A 25,100-nucleotide genomic window follows, 5' to 3' on the forward strand; every position below is an offset into this window, starting at 1 on the left:
AGTATATTGTATTTAGATTAATACATATAATATTTTATAATAACAGAATAAAAAGATTTTAATAATTTGTTAAGAAATAATTTTAATGACAAAAAAATGTTATATGACCATAAGTTTCTTATTGTATACAGTAAAAAAATTTAAAATATTAAAGTTGAAATTAAAATTTTATGAACATTTATAATTATGTATAAGATATATAAGACAAATTGCCAAAATACTATTTTTACATATTAGATAGAATTGCAGCAATGTTTAAATGGAAATTTAGCAGACAAAGGTAGAAGCTTATTCATATTTTTATTAAATATTTGTTTGAATGAAAAATTTGTTTATACATTTTTATTGTTTTGAAGATTTTTAGTATTTATACAATAAATATCATGTAGAAAAAAATTTAAAAACACACTGGATTTATTTAGGTATTATTTTTAACTTTTGACAAGATTTCTTTTGTTTGTATTTAATCTCGAATATAGAAAATATTTTATTTTTAATATTATTTAATAATACATGAAAAATATTGAACTTATATACGTATCTATATAAATTTTGATAATTATTCATTTATATTGAACATATGTATAGGAATGCCAAAAAATCATATAAAACCATATATTGATTTTACTGGCATACAAAAAGAGAAAGTGAAGGAAGTTTGATTACGAATGTAAAAAACGATTTATAAGTTTAACACAATTTTATTTATATTTTTAGAAATATTAGTACGCAAAATTTGCAAGTTTCTAACTCTATTTTTAGACTCTATTTTTCTACACTTTTGCTTTCGAATTAATTATCAGAAATTAAATATTTCTTGATCCATAAATTATTTTTATTAGTAAATTTCTAAATTTTTAGGTGAAATTATACATTATATAATAAATTCGAATTTTGCTTTGTGATAAAAAATTCTGCAACACGTAATATTTCGTTCTATTTATTTATTAGAATATTCTGTTTAAAATATTCTATTATTTTCAAACAACAATAAAATTTTCCAATAAAACAATTTATATCTTTCCGAGAAAATATTTGATTAGCTAAACAGATCTATTATCCGTTTAATAGAAAACAATTCTAGCGATACTTTCATGCCTAAACGAAAACCATAAATTTCACGTCGGAAAAGAAAAACGCGCCGATAAATAATGCATCCTTTCACCGACCAGCCGGCCAGCCGACCATTTTCTAATTCTCCCACCTCTCCATCGTTCCAGTATCCACCGCGAATATTGGATTCCTCGTTCCCCTTTACCATCAAACACGTCGAACACGTTTTTTTCGCCGGTTCCTTAATCAAACGGAAATTACCCGCGCGAAGTTGTCACCGGATACTCGCATTCACGAATTCGAGAAAAAGTTTAAATCGGAATGCGCCAAATCGAATCACGTTCATCCCCCAGCCCTCCGTCGCCTCGGAAACAAAGTGCCGAGTAGCCATAGGGATGGCGAGGTAACAGAGAGAGGGTCGAAAAAGGGAAGATCGCTCTTAAAACGTGGAATCAATTACGCGAGGATTCCGATTGGTATTAAAGCCTTTTCCTAATGTCGGATGTGCGAACGTGTCGCTTTCCTAACCCTTTGCAGACACGAAAATTACATTGCTTAAACGATCTGACGAGTTTTTAATTTATTCTAGTCTTTTCGTATTCGTTACAGAAGATTCCTGAATTCGCGTATACATATATCTTTAATGAAAGTTTTGAGATCTATAGGTGGCTGGATTAATGACTTTTACGTAAAATTAAAATTAATGGGAAGATTTACAGGAGAGGGGCGGAAAATGAGCTGACGATACACCGATCGCACAGGAATCTTGTAGGAATCGACTTTTGGAGGTCGGCAGAGATTCGAGTGGATCGATTAATCGAGTTACGCGAGCCGGAAACGGAAGAGGAAAGTTTCCTTGGCAGAATTCAATTTGGAAATTAAAGGATTCGCAAGCGGAACGAATCGAGGAAGTTTCCTTTTTTCAGGGAAGGGGATGAGAGACAGGATTTCTCGTCTTTGTTTTTCGTTAAGTCGCTTAAATTCGCACGCGACGAAAAGTTTTGCTTAGTCGACGATTCTCGATGGGCAACGTCAATTTTTTAAGAATATATAACAGACTATTAGAAATAATGCATAAATTAAGATGTACTGGAACTTTAGTATTATTTTTCTAAATTGAAATATATTTGACATAATCATATGCAAAACTATGTGAGACAAAGTGTTATAAAAGTTTCAAAACTTATATTTGTTTTCAAGTTTTCTATTAATACCTTTACCTCCTCGCGGATAATAGACTAAAAGATAATTACAAAAACTGTAGAAATGTTGTTAATTATATTTTGTGAGTTTTTCTAGGTATCTATCTAGAAAATTTATTTTACATTCTTTAATATTATATTATTATTTTAATATTTTAATTATTTTACATCAATTTTCCAACACATATATTTTTAAGTCATCAAATATATTTATAAGTTATAAAATTATTCCGAGAATTAAATCAAAATTGTGCTGAAATTTTTACTTTTGTTTTCAATATATTTTTAATATATACGCAATATATTTTACTAACTTGATTTAAAATATTAAAGATATATATAAATAATGTATATATTTTTAAAATAGATTATATTTTATCAACGAAACACTTAATAAAATATCTAAATATTGTATGTATTTCTCTATGTTAACGTTCCGTTATTTATTACTTTTAGAGTTTCAAACTTAGAAATGTGAAAACTTGAAATAGAGGGTTCGGGGGAAGGCGATAATTGGTGCAATTACGTTGGCGCGGACACTATCAGGTGGATGATGAAAGGGACGAGAGGGATGAAAGGGACGAAAGGGCTGGATTGTATATTGCGACGCGAAGAAATCGAATTACCGTGGTAAAACCATCCTAATGCATTCGCCCGTCACGGAATTCCGCGCGCTTGTTCGCTCGTGCGAATTAATAGTGCACATTTGCAACGCAAAACCAAATATTTAAGAAATATATTTCAGTAATATATTATTTGTAAATATAACCTTTTAATGGAATTTATAAATATGGAAATTAAATTTTAGATATCTCGTGTTATGCAAGATACATCCAAGAATAAGCTTAAAATGAACAAAAAATAAATTATTAGGCAGAATAATATCTTTAAATGATTTAATGATACGATACTTGAAATCGAAATATTTTGCAAATGTTTTAAAGGATAATAAAAGTTTAGTTTTTCAAAATTGGTTAGTTTATATATTTCATTTCAATTTTTATTAATATTACACATCTAGATATAATATTACACTAAATATTATATCGGGTGATATATCAGACACCTAATTTACAATATTACTCTAACAATTTATGTTTTTTATATAATTATGTTTTATATATAATTGTACTCTTCATTTTCATAGTGATGATATATTATATATTATTATATATTATTAATAAATAGCAATATCATATATATTATATATATAACACACAGGTAAAACAATCGTAAAAATCGTTTTGCCGCAAGCAGAGATGATTTGATGTTACCAAGATATACCTTGCTTTTTGCGTGAACGCGCTCTCTTCCAAGACAATGCATTTTAGAGCGGTCCGCAATTCGGCCTGCAATTCGGCGCATCGAGATGCAGCTGGGAACGTGTTAGTGATCACTTTACGAGCCGACGTGATTGCAATCATCCTCCTTTCGTAGACTGGTACCGCTCTCGGGAATCCCTGAGTGAACTTTTAATAATTCACTCGCAGCCGAATGCAAGCGTAGCAGCGAAAAGAGAAGAAGGGGGAAATGGTGAATGCTGCATCTGCTTGAAAAAAAATTAGATCTTAAGCGGCATACGCGTGAGTGGAATCCTCGAGCGGATTGTTCTAAGCAGTAGAAGGGCATAGAACAGATTCAGAAAAATGTTAATTTTGGCATTTCTTTCTCTATATAGAGTGAAATATTTTTCATTTGTCGGAATAATGTTATATCTATTGAGCAATGTAAAGAAAAAGTTATACGAAAATCATCGATTTAAGCTTTTCGATATTTCCAATTTCTTTTTAGAATTTGCTGTTTTCATAAAAATTGTTGTTGCAAATCATCGAATTACTTGGAATAAAAATATTATTTCTGAACAAATTATATTATCAGGAAGATAGTCCGTCCAGTTTTATTATAAATTTCAATCAGATTTTTTGTGCTACAATATAAATAAAAATAAAATATAATTAATAACCCTTATAAATTATCTCAAGCATTGACTAAGCATTGATCTAAATATTATTTTATTGTTAAAAAAATTGATATTATATAACAAAAAAAATAAGAATTTATTATTTGTGTTGACAGTCTTATAATTTAACGTTTATGAAAAGTGTTCCTTTATTTTCAATCTTTTACTACTCACACAAACTTTTACTTCCAATTCTTTATAATAATAGTGGTAAGAAGAGTAAAAGAAATGATGATTTTCCGGTTTTTGGATCGCCATTGCTGCGGGATACGAGTAGAATTACCAAGCGGACTTCGGCGGTTCTTTATAAGCTTCTTAATTCGCGTCGTAAAGTTTACGATGCCGGTCGTCGCCGCGCGAAGGGAGGGAGAATTGAATTTACGTTGCCTCCTTCGCAATTAACATTGCGTCGCGAGTTCGAGATTACATCGAAAGTCGAAACGAGACTCAAGGCAATCCTCCAAGGTCGTTTGGGGATAATTAGATTTCGCTGTGTGATCTTGAGTAACGACGTAGTTTTGCGTACTACAATCGTGTCACTCAAGAATCTCTTCATGTATTTCTCTTACGTTTTCTCCCTTGCTTTCTGATAAAGATAGTGATAGAATAGTTACATGTAGAATAGTTATAAAATATAGAAATAATTCTAAAATATTTGATATTGTTCGAAATATACACACTTTTCAATTTTTATCTCAAATGTTTTTCAATTTTTTCATTAATATTTCTTTTATTGTTATTGAGATAATTTTGATTAAACATTTATAATGAAAATGAGACTTTTTTAATAGAAAAAAGCAAGATTTTTTTATATAAAATGCTCTTCCTTCGTTTTACATCAATTTTATTATCCGTAGTATTATATTAGCATTTGTTAGAATAGTTATGATAATTTATTTTATTCTTTGTAATAGAATCTTGTAAACTTTTCGATAAATCTTTTTATAACTTTTCTATAACAGTGTCGACATCATTATTATTATTGTATTATTATATATCACTATATGGTTCAAATGTTGAATAAGTTATACTGTTATTGTTTCTGACTCTAACAATGTAATCAATTATTGATTACATAGTATTGTGTCATACTTAACACAATATATGTGTACGTTTTGTGTAGCATAATCAGGACGTTATTATTAATTAATGTGTGTATTAAATTATTTCTATTTTAGGCGATCTATAATGTATAGAGGATTCGATCTATTTTACATACTACACAAAAGGAAATGTTTACACATGTGCGTGCGAACAGAAAATTATATATCTATTATTTTAGTTTTTTAAGTCTCACATGAGATCTCATCACTTCGGTGTAAATTACAACAAATGGTTTGACTTTAGAATGAAGTTCTCTTCAAATCTCAAATGAATATAGATAGAGTGCGTTAAATTCTATTAAATCAAATTGTGTAATATAAACGCATCTCTGTATTACATATTCAGCGCAGTACAGACAGAAAGGGAAGAGGAAGCAACAACATATCGTATAAAATATGTATTTTAACTGGATGTTACACGGATATGTATAGTGTGCAGTGATACTGGATTAACCAAGTTAAGTTGAAAGTAAACACATAACAATAAACACATAAAACAAATCTCTAATATATTTTTTATTATAGAAGAGTTTCTATTATTGGAGATTAGACCTATTATAATAATTGATATATTAATTTATAATTAATCTATTATAGATTAATTACTAGATTGATACGTATAATTAATACGTATAATTTTCTAATTATAAATTACAGATTATGCATATGTAAATATATGTATAATAATTATATGTATATATATATATATATTAATTATAAATTTTATCAGAGAAAAAGCAATGATTTATAAAACAATTTGAAAAAACTATTGTTGTGTATAAATATAAATATTTATTTTTTAAATTGAAATATAAAATCAAAATTTTATCGACTATATTAAAATTCTGAAACTAGAGTTCTAACGTTTTACAAAGATTCTGTTTTTTTTTCATTTATATGTATTTTTTTAATTTATATTTATATTCTTTATATTCTTATATTTATATTTATATTTTTATTCGCGATATTGATAATATTATATTTTATCTGCAATTTCTTAGAATTTATTGTTATTATTTGAAAGATAAAATTGGTATATATGCATTCTTTTCTATAAATGATTTCTCGAATCTCTTTTATACACAATCTTTTCTCGCTCTGTTTTTCTCTCTCTTTCTCCTTCAATGTATCTTCTTCATTCTCACTCGATTCACTTCCAAGGTAAATATTTGCACAACTTTCATCTCGCATCACATTTACTTGTGTCTTGCCACGAGTAGCTCAAAGTAAACGTATGTAATTGTTTACTTGCGCCTTCGTCAGAAATGTAGGATCTTCCGCTTGTCAATTTTCCTAATTAGCGCTAATTATTCAAGAGCGTGCATGCAGAAAGTTGTGGACGCGAGCAATTTCGCATACATGAGAATATAGAATTCACGGAATATTGACGAAGATGTAAAATTTTACGACTACAAAAGATTATCAATGTTATAAACATTGTAAAACTAACTTTCAATGTATGATTAACTTATGATTTATTCGAGATATTTAATTTTTAATAATTGAGTCATGTAGAGCTATTATTTATTATTTTTGAGTTAACTTTGATTATTGAGCTTGTTATAGCAATGGTTTATTGATATGAAATGACGTTGCGCTAACCACAGAGCGCAAGACAGCATTGAACATATGGAGAATTGAATACAATCGACCTTAATCATTTGATTTAATTGAACTAATAAATCTAAAATACAAATGTGTCATCGATTATTGAAATATTCGAACAGATTAAAAAAAAAGAGGCAGAATGATAACATTTAGATTATACATACATTAGATTATACATAAATTTGTAATGCTGTGAAAATTCAAAACTTTGTTTTTTTTTATTCATCTCTAATCGTCGAATTTCAAAAACATAGTCAGTTCTAATATTACAATCTCATGTCTGCAGAATACGGTGTCTTTAGATATGTAAAGAACGGAAGAAGTTGAAACCACTTGGAAATCCGCAAGAGAGAAAATTATCGAGACGTCCAAACTTCGACGGTCCGTAGGATGAAATTATGTGACAGTTTCTGCAGCTTTTGTTTCATTTCTTACATAAATTATGGATAATCCCTTTAATTCTTCCTCCCCAAAACTTACAACGCAGGAGGCATGAGTTGATTTTAATATATTAATAATAATTATCAGCTTAGCCTATGATAATATCAATTTTATAATGATTTAAAATAATTTAAATATATGCAATAAAGATATATATATATATATATATATATATATATATATATAGAGAGAGAGAGAGAGAGAGAGAGAGAGAGAGAGAGAGAGCATGGTAAATATCTACGTAAAGTGACATAAAAAAAGAATGATAAATTATTTTTAAATTATTTACAAATGAAAAGGAAGAAATATAGAAACATAATGCATTATTATATATTATAGTTGTGAGTATAATTTTTAATGTTAATTTGAGAAGATACTTTCTTGATCATTTATGTAAGAAATATGCAAGAACAATTAATATTTCGAATAGTGGGCATATCTTAAGGTTGGCTCACGCCATAAATAACGGCCGACATGCTAGCTAAATTCTAGTCCGACCCAACTAGAACGTAATTAGAAATTCGCCGCGAGAATCATTGCCAACTACCAAGCTGATTGAAATTTTATAGCATGCTACAAATTTAAACAACCCCAATTTCTTTGATAACAAAATTCAATATTTGTACAAAGCACTGTCAATTCTTTCCATACTAATTATACAAGTAATGTTTTTCTTATAGTAATTAATTTTTCCACATTAATTATGCAAATAACGTTTTTCCTATAGTAATTAAACAAACAAGAGTTTCAACTTAATTTCAGAACAATCGATATATAACTTTTATTTATCTATAATTCGAGAAGAATCTTTTTGGGAACTTATAAAATTATTCCACATTAAAATCGTTATCGAAAATCGCTAAGTTTAACCAAATGTTTTAAAAACATCCTATATGGATTGGATTGGTGATCATTATTACTAGGCTCACTTTTTTTTACGTCGTAAAATTGGAGACGAAACGACGATTTTTCGTCGATTAAATCCATCGACGCACCGATTACTAATTTTGACGTGTAAGTCAATATTTACCCCAAACTCTAGGCCATCCCACCGTATAACTGTCGATATTTATGGAGAACAACTCTTTAATACCGGCGCCGTACCGGTGTCAATCGCTGTTCCGATATACCCGTGAAATCGATAACCATTCTTCGTTTATCGGTGATGCGAGCTTTTTGATGATCTCTTGATAAACTTTTCTCTCTCAAGTAATCAAAGTTACAAATTGGATTTGTGTGACGAGCGATAAAAATAAGCGTGATATGGAAATAATGTGAATTATTAAAGAAACTGTTAAATAAAATTTGTGAGATCATGTTACAAATCGTGATAAGTCTGATTAAATTTTTAATTATTTATTATCAATAATATTAATGCTGTAATGTAATCTTTTAAGTAACGCGTTAAATAACGTATAATGCTTTTGTTTCTGTCTCATGCAGTTTCGCATAAATCGAATTTAACGTGGTTATTCTAAAGTTCTGTGTGATAAAATGATATAGTGTATTACTGATATAACATACATGTGTATTATTAATTTAACAAATTAAATTTATATGGATTTATACATATGTATATACACATATATATATACTTACAATTAATATTTTAGTTTAAGAGATTGTTTCTCGATTTTTTGATATGAATGAATTTGTTTTAAATGTTATTTAATGAAATAGTACATCTAACTAAAAAATGCAAAAAAGATAAAATAAATAACTGATAAAATAAATCAAATAAATAACAAATAGTAATGACAACGATGATCATACAAATGATACATGCGAGTATGTAGATAGTTTTCTAGTGTCAAAGGGATATTCGTGATCGCTAATTGGTGCGTCGTGGATTAATTAACGCCTCGCAATTCCATTGTGCAACAGTTCGTTTTCTACTTTCGTGAAATAACGCATAAAACTAACGAGATCGTTAGCGGCAACCGGCATTTTCGCGGAATTAATCGATCTTGCGCCGATTAATTGAATTAATCCTCTTTCTATCATTTCCCTTTCCATTCTACATTTATTCTTTTTTTTAAATTAATATGATGTTGATATAAAAATTGGATAAATCTGTATTAAATTAATAATTTTAGATACCCGTGAGAGAGATCTTTTATCAGATATGTAATATTCTTTCTATTCAAATATTTTCTGGATAGTTATATATATGTTTTAGTAAACTTTCTTTAAAACATACGCTTTCATTGAATTAAAAAATAAAGATGGTTTTTAAAATAATCCTTTGCATGGATTTGTAAAAAACATTCATTTTGACACTTTCTTTTATATTTTTTACATATACATATTATTATTATTTAAAATAGCAAGAAAAAGCTATTTGAATTCTTTTCTCTTTATTTCAGGCGATGAAGATGAGCAAAGTGGGCAACCAAACCAATTCGCAGGACCCACAGGCGGTGAATTCACGCGTTTTCGTCGGAAATCTGAATACATTTCAGTGCAGCAAGACCGATGTGGAGCGAATGTTTCAGCGCTACGGCCGTTTGGCTGGTGAGTTTATTATTAAAAATTGTAATTTTTGTAAAAATGTTTTAACCTGTTGAAAGAAGATTAAAAATTAAACTACTAAAAAGCTTTAGCTTCCTAAAAATCTTTCCGAAAAATATATTTTAATTAGATATGCTGAAAACTAAAAAGTTAGAAAGTAGATTGCACAAAAATGCAGCTAAAAGTGTGAATTGCTAAAAAATATTTGTTGAAAATAACTCTTGTAAAATATCTTTAATATATTTTACAAGAGTTATTTTCTATAAACATTTTTTAATGCAGTTTATGTTATACGATGTATTAGTTTGGAAGAATTTGTTATAGAAAATCATTATATATTCTAAAATTCATATTATAAATACTATAACGAAAGGAAGATTCAATTGTTGTGCAAAAACTTTAATTAAGTTATTAAAATTTATATTTTTATTTCATTTTTAGAATTAAATATCTCGAGATAAATAACAAATCTGAATCTAGATAAACAGGTTTTCTGATTTCATTTATCTTATCCGCATCTTAATTCGTTTTAAAACAAAATCTCGTAGAAATATTTCGTGGTCAGGCAATTTCACCGGGCAGCAATTTTTTTTTTCCGATCCTTTCGTACACGAATATTAATCCTGCAAGTTATGAAATCGATTTCTTTGCGCAAGACAGCAATATTAATAAGAATAAGATAGCGATGTAATAAGAAAGATGAAAAGTGATTGTTGAAACGAGAGAATCATTTGATCATTTCCGAATTTGTTCTCTATTCTTTCTGAAATTCCCGATAAATCGAATCGCGTGAGAAATCGGCGGTCTGATAACATTCGATAATTCGCGATCGAATAACTTATTATCCAGCGGAAAAATTGCATCGGGAAGAATGGCAGAAGGGGTAGCGGGACTTCTGGAAAATGGGATCCCGGTAACGCAATTTGTGCCACGGCGACTTGACCTTCGATAGCTCGAATTGGATATCCGTCGGTCTCCAGTTTCAGGAAGAGCACGATGAGTGCCGCTATCTTCTCTTCCTTTGTAAGCCGTAACCTCGTTTACCCCGCAATCGCAGGATTTGTTATCCCGGAAAATCATTTTTCCCGCGCGGGAGCTTTCCTCTACTCGGGAAATGAAATTACAATTGTGATCTAGAATGATAGATAGATGGACGATGATAAGTCGAGAATGACTATGTGACTGAGGTCACGTATGATAGATTGACGATCGAAATAATAACAAATCGCTTTATTGAATTTATTGTGAATCATTTATATATAACTCGACATATAGAGGGAGAATATTTCATATCTCATGCCTTTAATTTTAATGATAGATTTTTGGAGTTGAATTTTTTTATCAAAACATTCTCTAGATTTTTCTCTTTCCCTCTCTCTCTTAAAACATTATATATCTTTGCAATTAAATTTTAAATAAAAAAATTGTAAAAAGATTTAAAATTTATCTGAAAGTATGAAATTTATCTGAAAGTGATTATAGAATATGATTTTCTCATTCAATTATATTACAAATATTGTTATAAATAAAATTAATTGTTATAAATAACGTGCAAAAAACAAATATAATACAATAAATAACATAACAGCGATACAACGAGATAAAATTATATAGTAAAGATGAAGAATGCTGCGAAATTAGTTTCGCGTCGACGCAGGTGATATTGGCGTTCCAACGTCGAGCGTCGCCAGGTTTCATCGGGAAGTTATCCTGCCGCTCTGTCCGGCAAAATCGCAATTTCAAATGTCGGATGTCGAAATTACAAGGAGCTGCTAGCTGCCGATAAACAGCTTACTTTCTCAATAAAGGACGAAGACAATAAGGGCAACTTCGTCCTTGCAGGAATTAAGGCGTTCGCTGGATTAGAGGGACGCCGATACGAAGGATAAGCCGCGTCCTGTACGAAGGCGATGCCGCGTGCAACGCGCGATAGCAGATAAATTACAAATTCTACGAATCGAATATCTCTTTTACAAACAAAGTTTAACGCGAAAATGTATACGACCACCGGCTTTCGGAAATTACTTCTGTTTGAGATTCGCTTTAAAGACGGGATTCCTGATAAAGATCGCTCCAATTTTCATAATTTCTTTGCACGAGATTTACAAATCTTAAAAAATAAAACAGAAAGGGATAAATACACATTACAATAATCTTGTTTCGTAATTTCTTGTGTAAAATACACATAGTTTATAATAATTATTATAACAAGGAAAATGTAAATACTAACTGATCATTTAAAAAAATCATTCGATAGTTGTTTCGACAGAACATAATTAATTTATAAAATTAAAAATTAAAATATTTTATCGAGAGAGAGAGAGAAAGAGAAAGAGAGAAAATTAAAAGTAGAAAAACTTCTATAATTAATTTCTATAATAAAAATTTTATATTTATTCTTTATTTAATTTTATTACATCTTACTTTAACAAACTTGGACTTCATAATTTAGTTTTAATTATAGAAATGTTTTATGTTGAAAACAAATATGAAAAGAAATCAATCAGCTAATTTTTTGTTGAGTAAAACTCAATTGTTAGTTATCCAAAGAATCTAAACGAAGAGGATAGCGGCATTTTTGGCACATCATATATAACAACTGCATATTGGAAGAAATCGTCGCTAGAATGATTTAAATCTGTACTGTCGAATGCCCAGATAACAACACTAGAGTGTCTCTCTCTATCGACAAGTTTTCCAATATAAAGTCGATATTTGTTCTATATAAATGCCAAAACATTGGAAAAATTCACTGTAACAGGCCCTCAACACAGTATTGCTGTTATCGAGGTACTCGGTCGTCACTTTGGAGAGTGACGACCTTTACAAAAACATAGTTACGAAAAATACAAAATAATTGTTACAAAGAGTGAACTTGTTTATTTTCGTGCAGATCTTTTTATAAAATCAAACTTTGATTTTCATTTTTATATTTCAACATGTGCCTTTCACTTTGCCTTTTTCACAATTGAATTTATTCGGTTATTTGGAACTAAAAGTGAGAATAAATAAATCATGTACGTTTTTTTATTATAAAACTGTTCACAGTTTTCACTTTAAAAACTGTTAACAGAAAGAAAGAGAGAGAGTAGTTTCTATTAAAACTTTTTACTTGGTTCGGTCTTGATGTTACTTTTATTTAGATAACTCAGAATCGGATAAATATGTAAATAAGAGGATTCACCTCGAATGATCTTGACCATGGCATACGTTGTCATTATTCTGAGTAACTTTTAAAAGCTTTTAGCCGTTACTCGTTATTTATTAAAAAGTTATTAGTAAATAAAGATTTATGAAAATGAGTTTGCAACTTATGTTAGAGATTTACTTTGTTCGCATGTATTACATGTCTATTTCACAGAAAAAGCACCAGGCAATGTAAGACCTTGTTTCTCATGAAAAATAACAAACTCATGTGGAACCGTATAATTGTGGAGCTCGTCACACTGAAAGCATCAAGCGATGTAAGGTAGAAGATATCCTAGCTTAGCGTGAAAAGTTGCAGATGAGGTTCTACATCTTATCATTTCTAGGATTAATTTTTGCTTATACATCTACTTTTCATTTTTTAATATTTTTTTAACACTGTATAAAAGTTAATATTTTTGTCCAGTGTTTGTGAATAATTATATCTATATCAATCATGTTCAATAATGAATTTTTTATTGTCATTCAACATTCGAAGTAATTTGTACGAACTTTTATTTGTTAATAACTATTTAATAAACAATGAATGATGGCTAAAACTTTTTGGAAATTATTTAGGTTTATAACTTTGGTCACAACATATATATCAAGTTAAAAATCATTTGAGTGAATCTTTTCATACATATACATACTTATTCAGAGTTGAATTTTTCTTTAGAAACACTTTATTGAATATATTACGTTTCTTATAATATTTTATTTTTTTCTTAAACACAATAATATACTCACACATATTCAACCTTGAAATTTATAATTGCTAGAATACGAATAATTAAAAAAATATTATTTATTGATATTCAAAAAACGGCTTTTTTCTCTTTTTTCTTTTTCTGTTTCTTTCTTTTTTTTCTTTCTCTCTTTCTTTTAAATTATACACTTCTAAAATTTAAAAAAATGTATTTCCATCTTTTTATTGTTTAAAAATAACAAATATTAAATTTGGTAAAATAACAATAATGATTCTCATTTGTTTTGACTTGTGGCTTTACCTTGTACAAAATCAAAATAAAATGAAAGCTCGTTCTTTGTTCAAGAGCGTTCTGTTCTTAGAATTCTTTTGGTACAATGTTTTATAATGGAGTTCTCTCTGTAACTTTATATCAGATTTTGTAACATTCTCAAGATCTCATCGCGAATGTTGGTTCTGTATCGATTCTGTTTGCAGTTGAACGTTTTCGAAACCCTTCAAGCATCTGTACAAAATCTCACGACTGATTATATTACCATTAGTGTCAGAACCGTTAGAATCATAAAAAACGATTGATATCTGCAACAATTTTATAACGATTTCCTGATACATTCTTATATTTGTGTGAATGTAGTTTAATAAAATAAAATTAAATAAATATTTTTGTTTAGTAAATTAATTTTTCTTCGTACATGAAGACATTTTTTATTTCCATTAATAAAAACTAAATAGAATTCGTTAACCACTACAATGAAAATAGCATGTACGAAAACAACAAAATATAATTTGAAAATGTTGAAAAAGTTGAAGCTTAGCTAACTTTATGCTATGTACAGATAAAAATTAAATATAAAAAGCTTAACATAAATTATTATTTCTTGTATAAAAAACAAATATATAATAAGAAAAAGGGATGTATAAAAGAAATCTATTTATTGTCATATGCCAAAAAATTTGTCTGAAAAATAACATTTACAATCTCGAAAATAAAATAATGACGACCGAAGGGCATCATATCAACCATCCTGTACTCGCACATATACTTGCACTTACGGTCGCGCATTTCGCTATCGCGGTTTTTATGGCCAGAATAAATTTCGTCGCGGAACGATCTCTTGAGCGTCGATATCGAACTCGTGCACCCGCCGTGCACAAATGCACACATAACACCTCCGCCGTCCCCTTACGTATGACATGCGCGCAGACAACGATTTAAATTCTGGAATAAACGTTACGACGATGACGAGTTACGAGAATCGAAGATCGATATGATCGACACGACGATCTCCTTTCGACTGATACGCCGTTCGAAAAATGTGAGGGGTGGGCTTAAGCTTTGAGATATGAGGATGATATAGTACTTTATCGGAGAGTCGAGTTCCGAAGCGCTAAATGTTTCGAGAGACATCGACAGGATCGCTATGTAATACATGATAAATTTACTTTTGTCAAAAACGAAGAATAGATAAATTCGAGGATTTCAACGTCAGTAGGAAAACATTGAAACAAATTCGGAACCAAACAAAAGTAACATGTTTTTGCAAACATAAAAAATTGATAAAATTGTAAATCATAATTTTAGTAAATTATTTTTATAATAAATTTTTTTTGCAGTAATATGTAGGCATGTATTAAATTTCTTTTTTTCTTGAATGATATAACGGGATAATAAATTTTTATAAAAAAGGTTCAAAACAGAATTTCAAGAATTTCAATTATATATTTTGTTATGCTCAGTTGAAACTTATATACCGAACTTATAAAATCGAAAGTCGAATTATAATTATTAACAAATATAGTTAATAAATTATACATAAGAAATAAAAGAAAATTGAAGAATGTACAAGCATTTTTAAGTCAAATAATTATATTTCGGGTAATTAATTTTTTGAATATTGTAAACACTTTTTTATATCTTCTATGTTTATATTTCAATCTTTATATGTCTTGCACGAAACTATAAAATAAGAAAGATCAATAAATGTTAGTGGACTATTTATATTAAATTTATGATTATAATATATTCTGATAATGTTCTGACTAATATTTGAAGTAACTGACAATGAAAATTTAATTAATCTTTTCCATACATTCAAGAAATAATCGAGAATTTAAAGCCGAATTATATTAATGCGGAATAATGTAAAATAGAGTTAGGTAATAAACAGATCAATAACCAAATAATTAAGCTCATATAAAATAATTTTTAAAAATTACAAATCTGATTAAACTGCATATCGTTTTAACTGACGTTTTGATTAACTTAAAATTGATTTTCTTCTGAAAATCTCGAAAAATATATTTGGGAGACCAATAATTTTCAATAAGTAGTAATTGCTGTTATATTTAAAGTAGTTAATAGATATTTGAAACATTGTTACAATCTTTTAATATTGTCATGATGTATAAAAAGAAAAAAAGAAAGATACAGATTACATAAATAAAAGGATAATCTAATTTTTATTATTATTAATAATTTTTATTATTATTAATTTTTAGCATTTATCATTGGTTAATTTTTCCAAGATCCGTATGAAATCAAAATTCGATTATTTTGAAAATGTCTTTATTTTAAAATATCTTTATTCAACAATTTTTTGATGTGTCTATTGAAGAATGAGCTGATAACAATAGCAACGATGAAAACTATGAACATCCCTTGCGCCAAGCTTTGCAGCGAAGCGGATTCGCATGGACAGTATTTGCATTCCAGAGCATAACACGCGTACACATCTGTGTGAGAGTGCGCGTATGCATGTAGGTTAGATTTACATATTTGTTTCGGCATAATGAATTCCATGCATGGTCAGCTGCTAACCACGCAAAAGTTATTACGGATACACAGATTACAGGTCGCGTCTATGCGACTTGCCGTGCGGACAAAATCGACCGGCAACAACGCGCTCTTGTTTTTATTAATTTGGTTTGCAAAAATGTTTAATATTCTTTGGACTTGTATTTAATCATTTGGAAATTTCGTTATTTAATTTAGAGATGTTTGCTTCCAATTGAAGCTTGTCTAATGAAATTTTGTTTTATATGTTTATGCGAAGTTTTCTAGTTAAAAAGAGTTACTTGTGAGAAAGGTTTTAGTTGTACAATTATGCGTGATACTCTTTCCAAATATATTTATAAATATTTTAAATGTTTCTGAAATCATAATTTTCCTTCTCTTCTTTTTCTCTCTCTTTCTTTTCGTCTTTCTCTCTCTCTCTCTCTCTCTTTCATTTGTTTAACATTTTATAAATTGCAATTATTTTATTTGACAGTTCTCTCTTTTTTATAAAACATATATAGGATTATTTATTTGAAAGGATTCATTTGATTATCTCCATTACTGAAAGTTTTATAGAACACTTTTTAGATAAAATTTATTCTGCTATGAAAAGACCGTAGATATATAAGCTTTATATTTTTTAGCTTTAAATTATTTTAAAATAAAAAATATAAATGTTTTAATAAAGTCGTATTTTTTATACGAACGTATATATTATAAAATTTATTTTGTGCTTTTTTTATGTTTTTGTTTTTAAGTTGTTTTATTTATAATTTAAATAAACGTACTGGTTACAAACGAATATATTAAATTTTAAAATATTAAGTTAATAGATAAAACATGATGTATATATTGAATAATGAAAATAAATCAAAAGTTTATATGTATTTTATATGTATATTAAAAATATGTTTATTCCATCTAAAGATACTAATAAAATATCTTTTTACACGAATTTATTTATTTTACGCATTTTATAAAGTTTAATTGATCTTTTTGCATTTTTCAGGTATTTCTATGCACAAGGGTTACGCATTTGTGCAGTTTACAAATCCGTTTGATGCACGCAGTGCGTGCCTCGGTGAGGATGGTCGCACCGTCCTCAGCCAGATTCTCGGTGAGTAACCTTCTATTCTTTTATCATATTGTTTGAAGAGTTATTTTAAGAGACACAAAGAAGATCGCACGTACCATATTTCTAAAAAATACTTTGCTAAAAGAGATTTTATGTAACTTGCAACATTGTAAAAAACTGCATATAAATATCATTATATATTTTATAATTTTATTGTATTCTATAATATTTATAGAAGATGAGACACATTTGAAAAGGATTTTTACGTCTAATGATATTTTTATACATTTTTATACGCGAAAAAGATTGTTTATTTGACTACAAGTATTATTTTTTTCCGATATATTGACATATATCGACACTTTGTAAAGCGATAATGAAACACAAGGAATGAAAAAGCGATTTGCATTAATATGCAACGAAGCGTAACATGCTGGCAATATGAAGGATCACTTTGACGTGATCATTTATTCAACACTTGTGGGAGAAAGTGTATCACTCTTAGCGTTCACGAAACGACACCAAGCATCCTCTATAAGACATATTTATGACTTGTGCAAAAATATAAAAAGCATGCTTCAGGTCCGTAATAGATATTGAAAATGTAATATTGAAGAGTGAGTCGGCTAACATAAATTTTTTTAGATATATCATTGTATCAATTTTTTTTATCCAAATTATCTTCCTCTACTTGCGCGAGAGGAGAATAAAATAAAAATATTATTAAAATATCATTATTATTACCTATTATGCATATATTGCATTGTTATATCGAAAACAATACCATTAGTCGAAGTATATTTGGTCTAGATTTTTAATCAATCTTTTATTTATTTTATATAAAATGAAATTTGCTAAATCTCTTGATTAAATAAATCAAGTTTAAAAAGCTATCAATTCTTTATCAAGTCTAAAATTAGGAAAACTGTAGTTATGGTTTTGAAAATCTTCCATATTGTCATATTAAGAGCAAAGCTTGTAAAACGAGATATAAAATAAAATTGCTTTATCGAATGAAAAAAGATTTGCTTAAAATGAAAAGTCATTCATGCGGATGTAAATTATGAGAATCGCGTGTATTTCCCTCGCATCTGGCATCCTAATCCAACATAGCTGACGTGGGTAAATGCCGGTTCTTAAGATATTAAATTAGAAACACCGCATTCGCATTAGGACGCGCGCGTAGAAATTGCGGAAACCCGGTTTTAGAAGGCTATGGGAATATATCCCGCCGATCGTTTGGTTTATGACGACATGCAGCATAGACCGTTTTACAAAGGGAGGGTTGAATATCGCACGCGTGAAATAAGCAAATGTCGACGATAGGATTAAAATCTGGGAGTTAATGCTCTCACATTCGGTGTACACACGCGGTTATTATAAAGCGACGCTACATTTCGTTCAATAGAGAAGATCCTATCATATTTCCCTACTAAACATAAATAAAACTTTATAATTAACGTGATTTTAATAACGAAATATAATTAATTTTAATGGCACAATTGTACAATGACCCAAATTTTTTTGAGTAATTGATATTTTGATTTAAGCTGATATTTTCGATGCTTGTTGTATTATTAAATATGCAATTAGATAAAATATATATAAAAATATCAAATTATTCTTATTTATATTCTTTAGTAGTAATAATAAAATATAAAAAATAAAACCGCATTTTCTCTCTCTTTCTCTTTCTCTCTCTTTCATTTTTTATATTCTGTTTACTAAATAAAAAATAATAAAAATATATAAATAATAATAATTTTTACTTAATAAAGAGAATATAAATTATGAAAAAGAACGCAAAATTTTATTTTTTATTATTAATTAAACATTAATGTGTGCGTTTTTATGTTATGGATTTAAAAAAAGAATTATGATTCTTGCACAAATTCGAAATAGCCATGCCATTTATTTGTCATATATGAGAAGCGCTCATGAGATTGTTGAACACGCCCGAGGGACGTGAGATTGTTGAGGCGTATCCTATACGTTCTCCCGTAATCCATGTCCTTCATGTCCTACATGTTCCCCGTATGCTATCTCTCGAGTATCGAATGCGCGTATCAGCATCGAATTTTTCCGGACACTCTCTTCCTACCCTCTCTCGTACCGATACAACTTTTTCGGCATCCTTCACTAGCTCTGTTCTTTTATCCAAGTATTTCTCGCATTACATTGAGCAAATATACCCTCTCCTTATTCCTTCTTCTTTATAGCTCATTCTTAATTTAGCGAACCGAGTTTGTCATAGTTTGAAATTTGTTACTCATGCAATATGTAAATATAAAATGAAAGGAATAAATTATACGTTGCAGCGCTCTCACAAAGAAGAATGTTTTCCCTTCAAAAGTTTTCGCTGCACACAAATTCGCTATAAAATATAATTATTTCAGTTAAGATATGTTTGCATTTCAGTTTGATATGTTTGGGAACTTGGACTTCTTGAAATTTCTACAAAATTTAAAAATTCCTATCGGCTATATTTTAGATTCGTACGCAACTCAAAGCCATCCGTACTTTTATCCAAATATTTCTCACCGTTTCTGCATTATAGCGCAAAGCTGTCCACCCTCCTATTTCTAACCCGCTTTCCCCTCCCCTGTGGCAAGTTGCACTTGTAAATGCACGTCACCGTTCGCGCGCGCGCACCGTTCGCGTGTATATGTGCTTGTCCGCCCCGAAGGTAGGCGAAGCATCGGGCGAACCGCCGGAAACACAGTTCTTGCATTAGCCGAAGAAAGATTTCTGGGGTAATCGTGGCGTAGAAACTGCCATCCCGAGAGAGAACGGGTAAAGAGAAACAGAGAGAGAAACGAAGAAAGAAAGGACGCGCACGCGCGCTTGTCGTTCTTATTGGCGCGGTTCAGGACGAAGGATGGCGGCAGGGGGTGGTTAGCGATGGCTAATTCCATCGGGTTTGCGAACGAACGGAGTAAAAGAGTTCCCACGCGATAAGCTTTAACCCTTTGACGCTGCTTGTATCTCCCGAAAAGCGAATCGATCTTTTCTATCGGGTGGCGCGAAAAAGAAGAAAACGCTGAATGGTATCCTCAAGTGTTCTGAAAAAAGGAAAAAGGAAAAACACCACCGTCTTTTAGATTCTCGAGAGAATTCAAGCGAGTTCAACTTCGAGTAATTTATTACTGTATTTACTATTGAGACGATAAACCATGTGAATAAGATAAAATTATCTTTTATTAGAAATTCAACAGTCATTCAACTAGGTTCGAATTTTTATCAAATTTAAAAAAAATATTTTTCGCGTTTTATATTATTCAAAATATGCGTATTTAATTCTTTTTGCAAATGTTCGTATATTTATAGATTGTAGGATTCTCGATGAAATTTAAACGCACATTAAGTTTGTTTAATACTCTACAAATTCTAAAAAAAAGATCAGATTAATATTAATTGTGATATTCACTTCGCGAACGTCATCAACGTTTAACGTCGACTATCCGGAAGACGAGGGTCACATGACGAGAGTAATGCACGGCATATGCAAATACCAGGTGGACGATGATTTATTATACTAATCTCGTTACGAATTAATGTGCTGATTTATGATGGCGCGATCCTTTTTCACTCTTCGCAAGGTGTCTCGACGCCGCATGAAAATGCGGCATAAGTCATCCCGTTGCACGGATTTTTTCAAAGCCAACTACCCCTCTCTTGCTCCACCCCCAAAATATCCGTAAATCTAACACATTCGTATATTAAAAACTTCAGGAATTCCTATATTTTTAGCGATTTTTTGTATGGGCATCAATAACTTTTAAGTTATAATCGGCTAAAAATTAAATACTGTGATAAATTGTGCTTATTAAATTTTATGTGAAGTTTTTAAGCTATTTGTGAGGTACTTCATTTCAAAATAAATCAAGTGTTCAAAATAAATCAGGATCTTATGTAATTAAATTTTTATTAGGAATTGATTCCATTATTTTTTATAACAATTGATCATAATTTGCTTAAAGATATATTTACATAGCATAGATTTAAATTTATAATAATTAATACTAATGCCTTTATTCTATTAATACTAACATCTTGTATAGCAAAATTTTACTATAATTATATATTTTATTAGAATATAGTGCATAAAAATTTATTTTAAAAAAAAGTATATTTAGAAATATATATTCACATAAAAGTATATTTAGGATAATTTCAAGCGAATATTTTGCAACAACTTTTTGATACATTTATTGTATTGCATATTTGCGAACCTGTACATGTAAATTGATATTCTTCTTTTATTTTATTTTTCCTTTTAACATATTTCTTAGATATGGCGGTTTGCTCTGTATGTCAGAATTTTATTATAATTCTAAAAGATGTAGAACGATTTTTAAAGAAAATACAAACAGCAGAGATATGAAAGTAGTATAAGAACGTGATGTCCGACAAGGCTGGCAATGCCGGACGTTGTAATTTTCGCTCTACCGGTGCTGAAATCTGAGATGTAAATCTGAAAAACTATTTTCTGGACCTCGAGGAAACGGCTTTTAATCTTTAATTCTATTTAAATAAATAAGATGAATATTTTTAATGAACTGTTTGTGAATATAAACTTACATAAAGTTCATTTGAGATATTACATTCAACGTGAAGGAGCATATAATGTGCGTTGAAATTAACGATAATCTAATGTTCAAATGGACGTTATGCGAGAATGCTATTGTGTTTTTACACGATAACAAGTGTTGAATATGCAGATAATGCCGATTTGAATCGCGAGAACAACGAGAGAAAATAAAATTTGCACTTAGGTCGTTGCTTCTCCATTAAAAGAATAAAGCCCGATGTAGTCATTAATTCTAACGAGAGCAGAGATGGATTTTGTAATGTGTCGCGCACGTGCGTGCCGTGACGCAACAGTCCAATCGTTGAAAATCCCCGACCATGCAGCACGCATTTCAATCTCTATCCCGTTCCAAATCCGCCGCTAATTAACAGCAATGCTCGTATTGTTTAATTTTATTATGCAACATTATTTTAGACTTCAGACTCGTTTATCCGCTGCGAACACAACAACGTCGTGTTGCAAGTCGGAAATTCCGCTAATTAGGGAGGGCGCATAATGTAATTGCGCTCGGGATCTACCTCATCCCCTCACCATTTCTCCTATCCCTTCTTCCCCGTCTCTTCTTCATCCTTCTTCACTCACCGTCGTTGAGCGAGCTCAAAGTAACCTTTTGCGTGAAATGCGCTTACACTAACGAACTCCACGCTCGTTACTGGTTACATAAACGATAACCGGCTCACAAAGCGACGCTCTCTCAGTGACACGTGGAACCGCCGCGACGCCAGAGAGTTTATTCGGGCTTCGCGATGCTTTGCCAGGTCCGATAACGTCCCGATCGTAGCATCGCGTTTGCATGATGTCGAGGATCAAAATGTCGAGAATGACATTCGAAATCTTATTAACTTTGCTATTCCGTTCGCATTTATTTAGTCCATTTTTGTTTCTAGAAAGCAATATCTCTCGCTATAGAGATATGTTGGTCTTAATATTTTTTAGAATTAATAAAATAACTACTAAACTCATCTTCTTGAAGAGAATTGGAAAAAATTTCAAACAAAAGATTTAATTACCCAAATTTCAAAATCAAGTTTTCTCGAAAAAAAGTGAAATCACTATCGCATTGAAAATTTCCATTTATATTACTAATTTTAATAGAAATATGAGTAATAAATTTAAATGTATTATATTCATAATAAATAAATAAATAAATAAATTTAAATAAAATATGAAAAATTATGGTGTAAAGAAAATCGCATGATGCGTAAACTTCTTACCTTATTTTTTTAAAGACAATATTCCTAACTTTAGTTTTTACCGATATGAACTTATTAATTATGCTTAGATGATAATTTTATACAAAATATACATAATACATAATAATATATAAAAAATAAAACACGCCACAGCAGTATATTTTTGTATGAGATCTTTTTGCGCAATAAAAAATATTTTTTTTTCCTGAATAATAAGTTACAATGCGCAAATCGTACTTCGCATCGCATTCGAAATATTAGTAATCCTGTCTTTTTGTGAGATAAGATTTATTAAGCAATTGATATAAAAATTTTTTTGCTAAGGGACATATTGAGCGCGCCAATTTTTGAAGGTACACGTTTTTCAAGAAAAACATCGAGTTCCACGTGACACACGTGTTTCCGCGTTCGAACGAGCGATCGAGGAAAATCGCGTCTAGTTCATCCCAGTTATCGTAAAGTGTTGCGCACTCACGAACTATCGTACTGCGCTAACGCGCACAGGCGATGCAAGGTATTCGGTTGCGACGGAAATGGAAAATCCGACATGTGCACGCAGCGTTATGCGAATGATTTTTTGAAATAGTTATTTTACTTTATGATCATCCTTTTTTTCATGTGCGCACAGGATCAGGACGAGTGCATTTAATCTGCCTGGAAGGGCATATCGCAAAAGTGGGAAGGGTAAATGAAGAGTTGATCTAGAGGATAGCATCAGGGATGGATAAGATATTTTGGAATCCCTATCTTTGTGAAACTTGAAATTTTATTTTTCTTAATTCAAAAATGGAATACATAAATCGTAATAATTATTTTAATTATATTTACATTTATTATAATGTTTGATGTTGGCAAAAGGAGCAAATTAATTAATGTACACACATATACATGTATCCTTACAAAAGATTGTTACAAAAGGTTGAACTATTTATGTAATATAATGAAAGACTACACACACCTAGAAAGAAAAGTAAAAAGTATATTAATTTATTTTATAAATTATTACTTTTTTATTATATATATTGTTATATATTATATTATATTATATAAAATCTCTATCTTGTGTGTGTGTTTGAATCCTTGATATTTCTTTGTGTGTGTGTGTGTATGTACGTATGATAGAAATTTTTAAAGGAAGAGTGATTGAATTTTTAATGCTTTATTTAATTAAAATTTAATTAATTTTTTATGAAACATTAACGGATATGAAAAAACATTAATAATATATATATAGTCAAAACTCTCTTAAAAGAATTAAAAACTTCGAATATATTGAAATGCTAGATTACTTTTAGCATTAAGTGACCATTAGTCCATTTGTAATTAAGCAAACAGCTTAATGCATAAATCACTGCGTTTCTTGATAAGTGCTGCGTGCCGCAGATCCACCCCTGGACACTCCGCATCGCTTTACGACTCCCTTCACGTGTTCTCTTCCTCTCCTCCTTAGCCTCTCCTCAAATGAGCGCTGAAAGCTGGCAAACTCTTGAGGATATAATCCCGGCTTTCCCGATTTTCCCGCTGCAGCCTGGAGAGCTGCTCGCATGAATTTATATGAAAATGCTATCCACCCTTCGTCTCATCCCGCTTTCCTTTCGTTGCATTATGCACCGTCCTTAGGCCTCTCTTCGCCAGGATTTTAATGTGCTTGCGTTTTCAGACGATTTCTGTTGAATCTTCTCTTGCTCAGAT

General features: G+C 30.0%; 1 protein-coding gene across 4 annotated transcripts in view; it reads left to right on the forward strand.

The window, feature by feature from the left end:
* Positions 1–25,100, forward strand: part of LOC145977348 (uncharacterized) — a 169,303-nt gene that overhangs the window by 79,436 nt on the left and 64,767 nt on the right. For all 4 annotated transcript variants that reach the window (XM_083109258.1, XM_083109257.1, XM_083109259.1 and 1 more), the window contains 2 exons: positions 9,734–9,881; positions 17,559–17,666. In XM_083109258.1, coding sequence (XP_082965384.1) covers positions 9,734–9,881; positions 17,559–17,666 — 256 coding nt within the window. The remainder of the gene's footprint in view (positions 1–9,733; positions 9,882–17,558; positions 17,667–25,100) is intronic.

This window comes from Camponotus vicinus, unplaced genomic scaffold (assembly GCF_025532165.1).
Source record: "Camponotus vicinus isolate PSW18456_S1 unplaced genomic scaffold, iyCamVici1.0 SCAF_9, whole genome shotgun sequence".
Lineage (NCBI taxonomy): Eukaryota > Metazoa > Arthropoda > Insecta > Hymenoptera > Formicidae > Camponotus > Camponotus vicinus.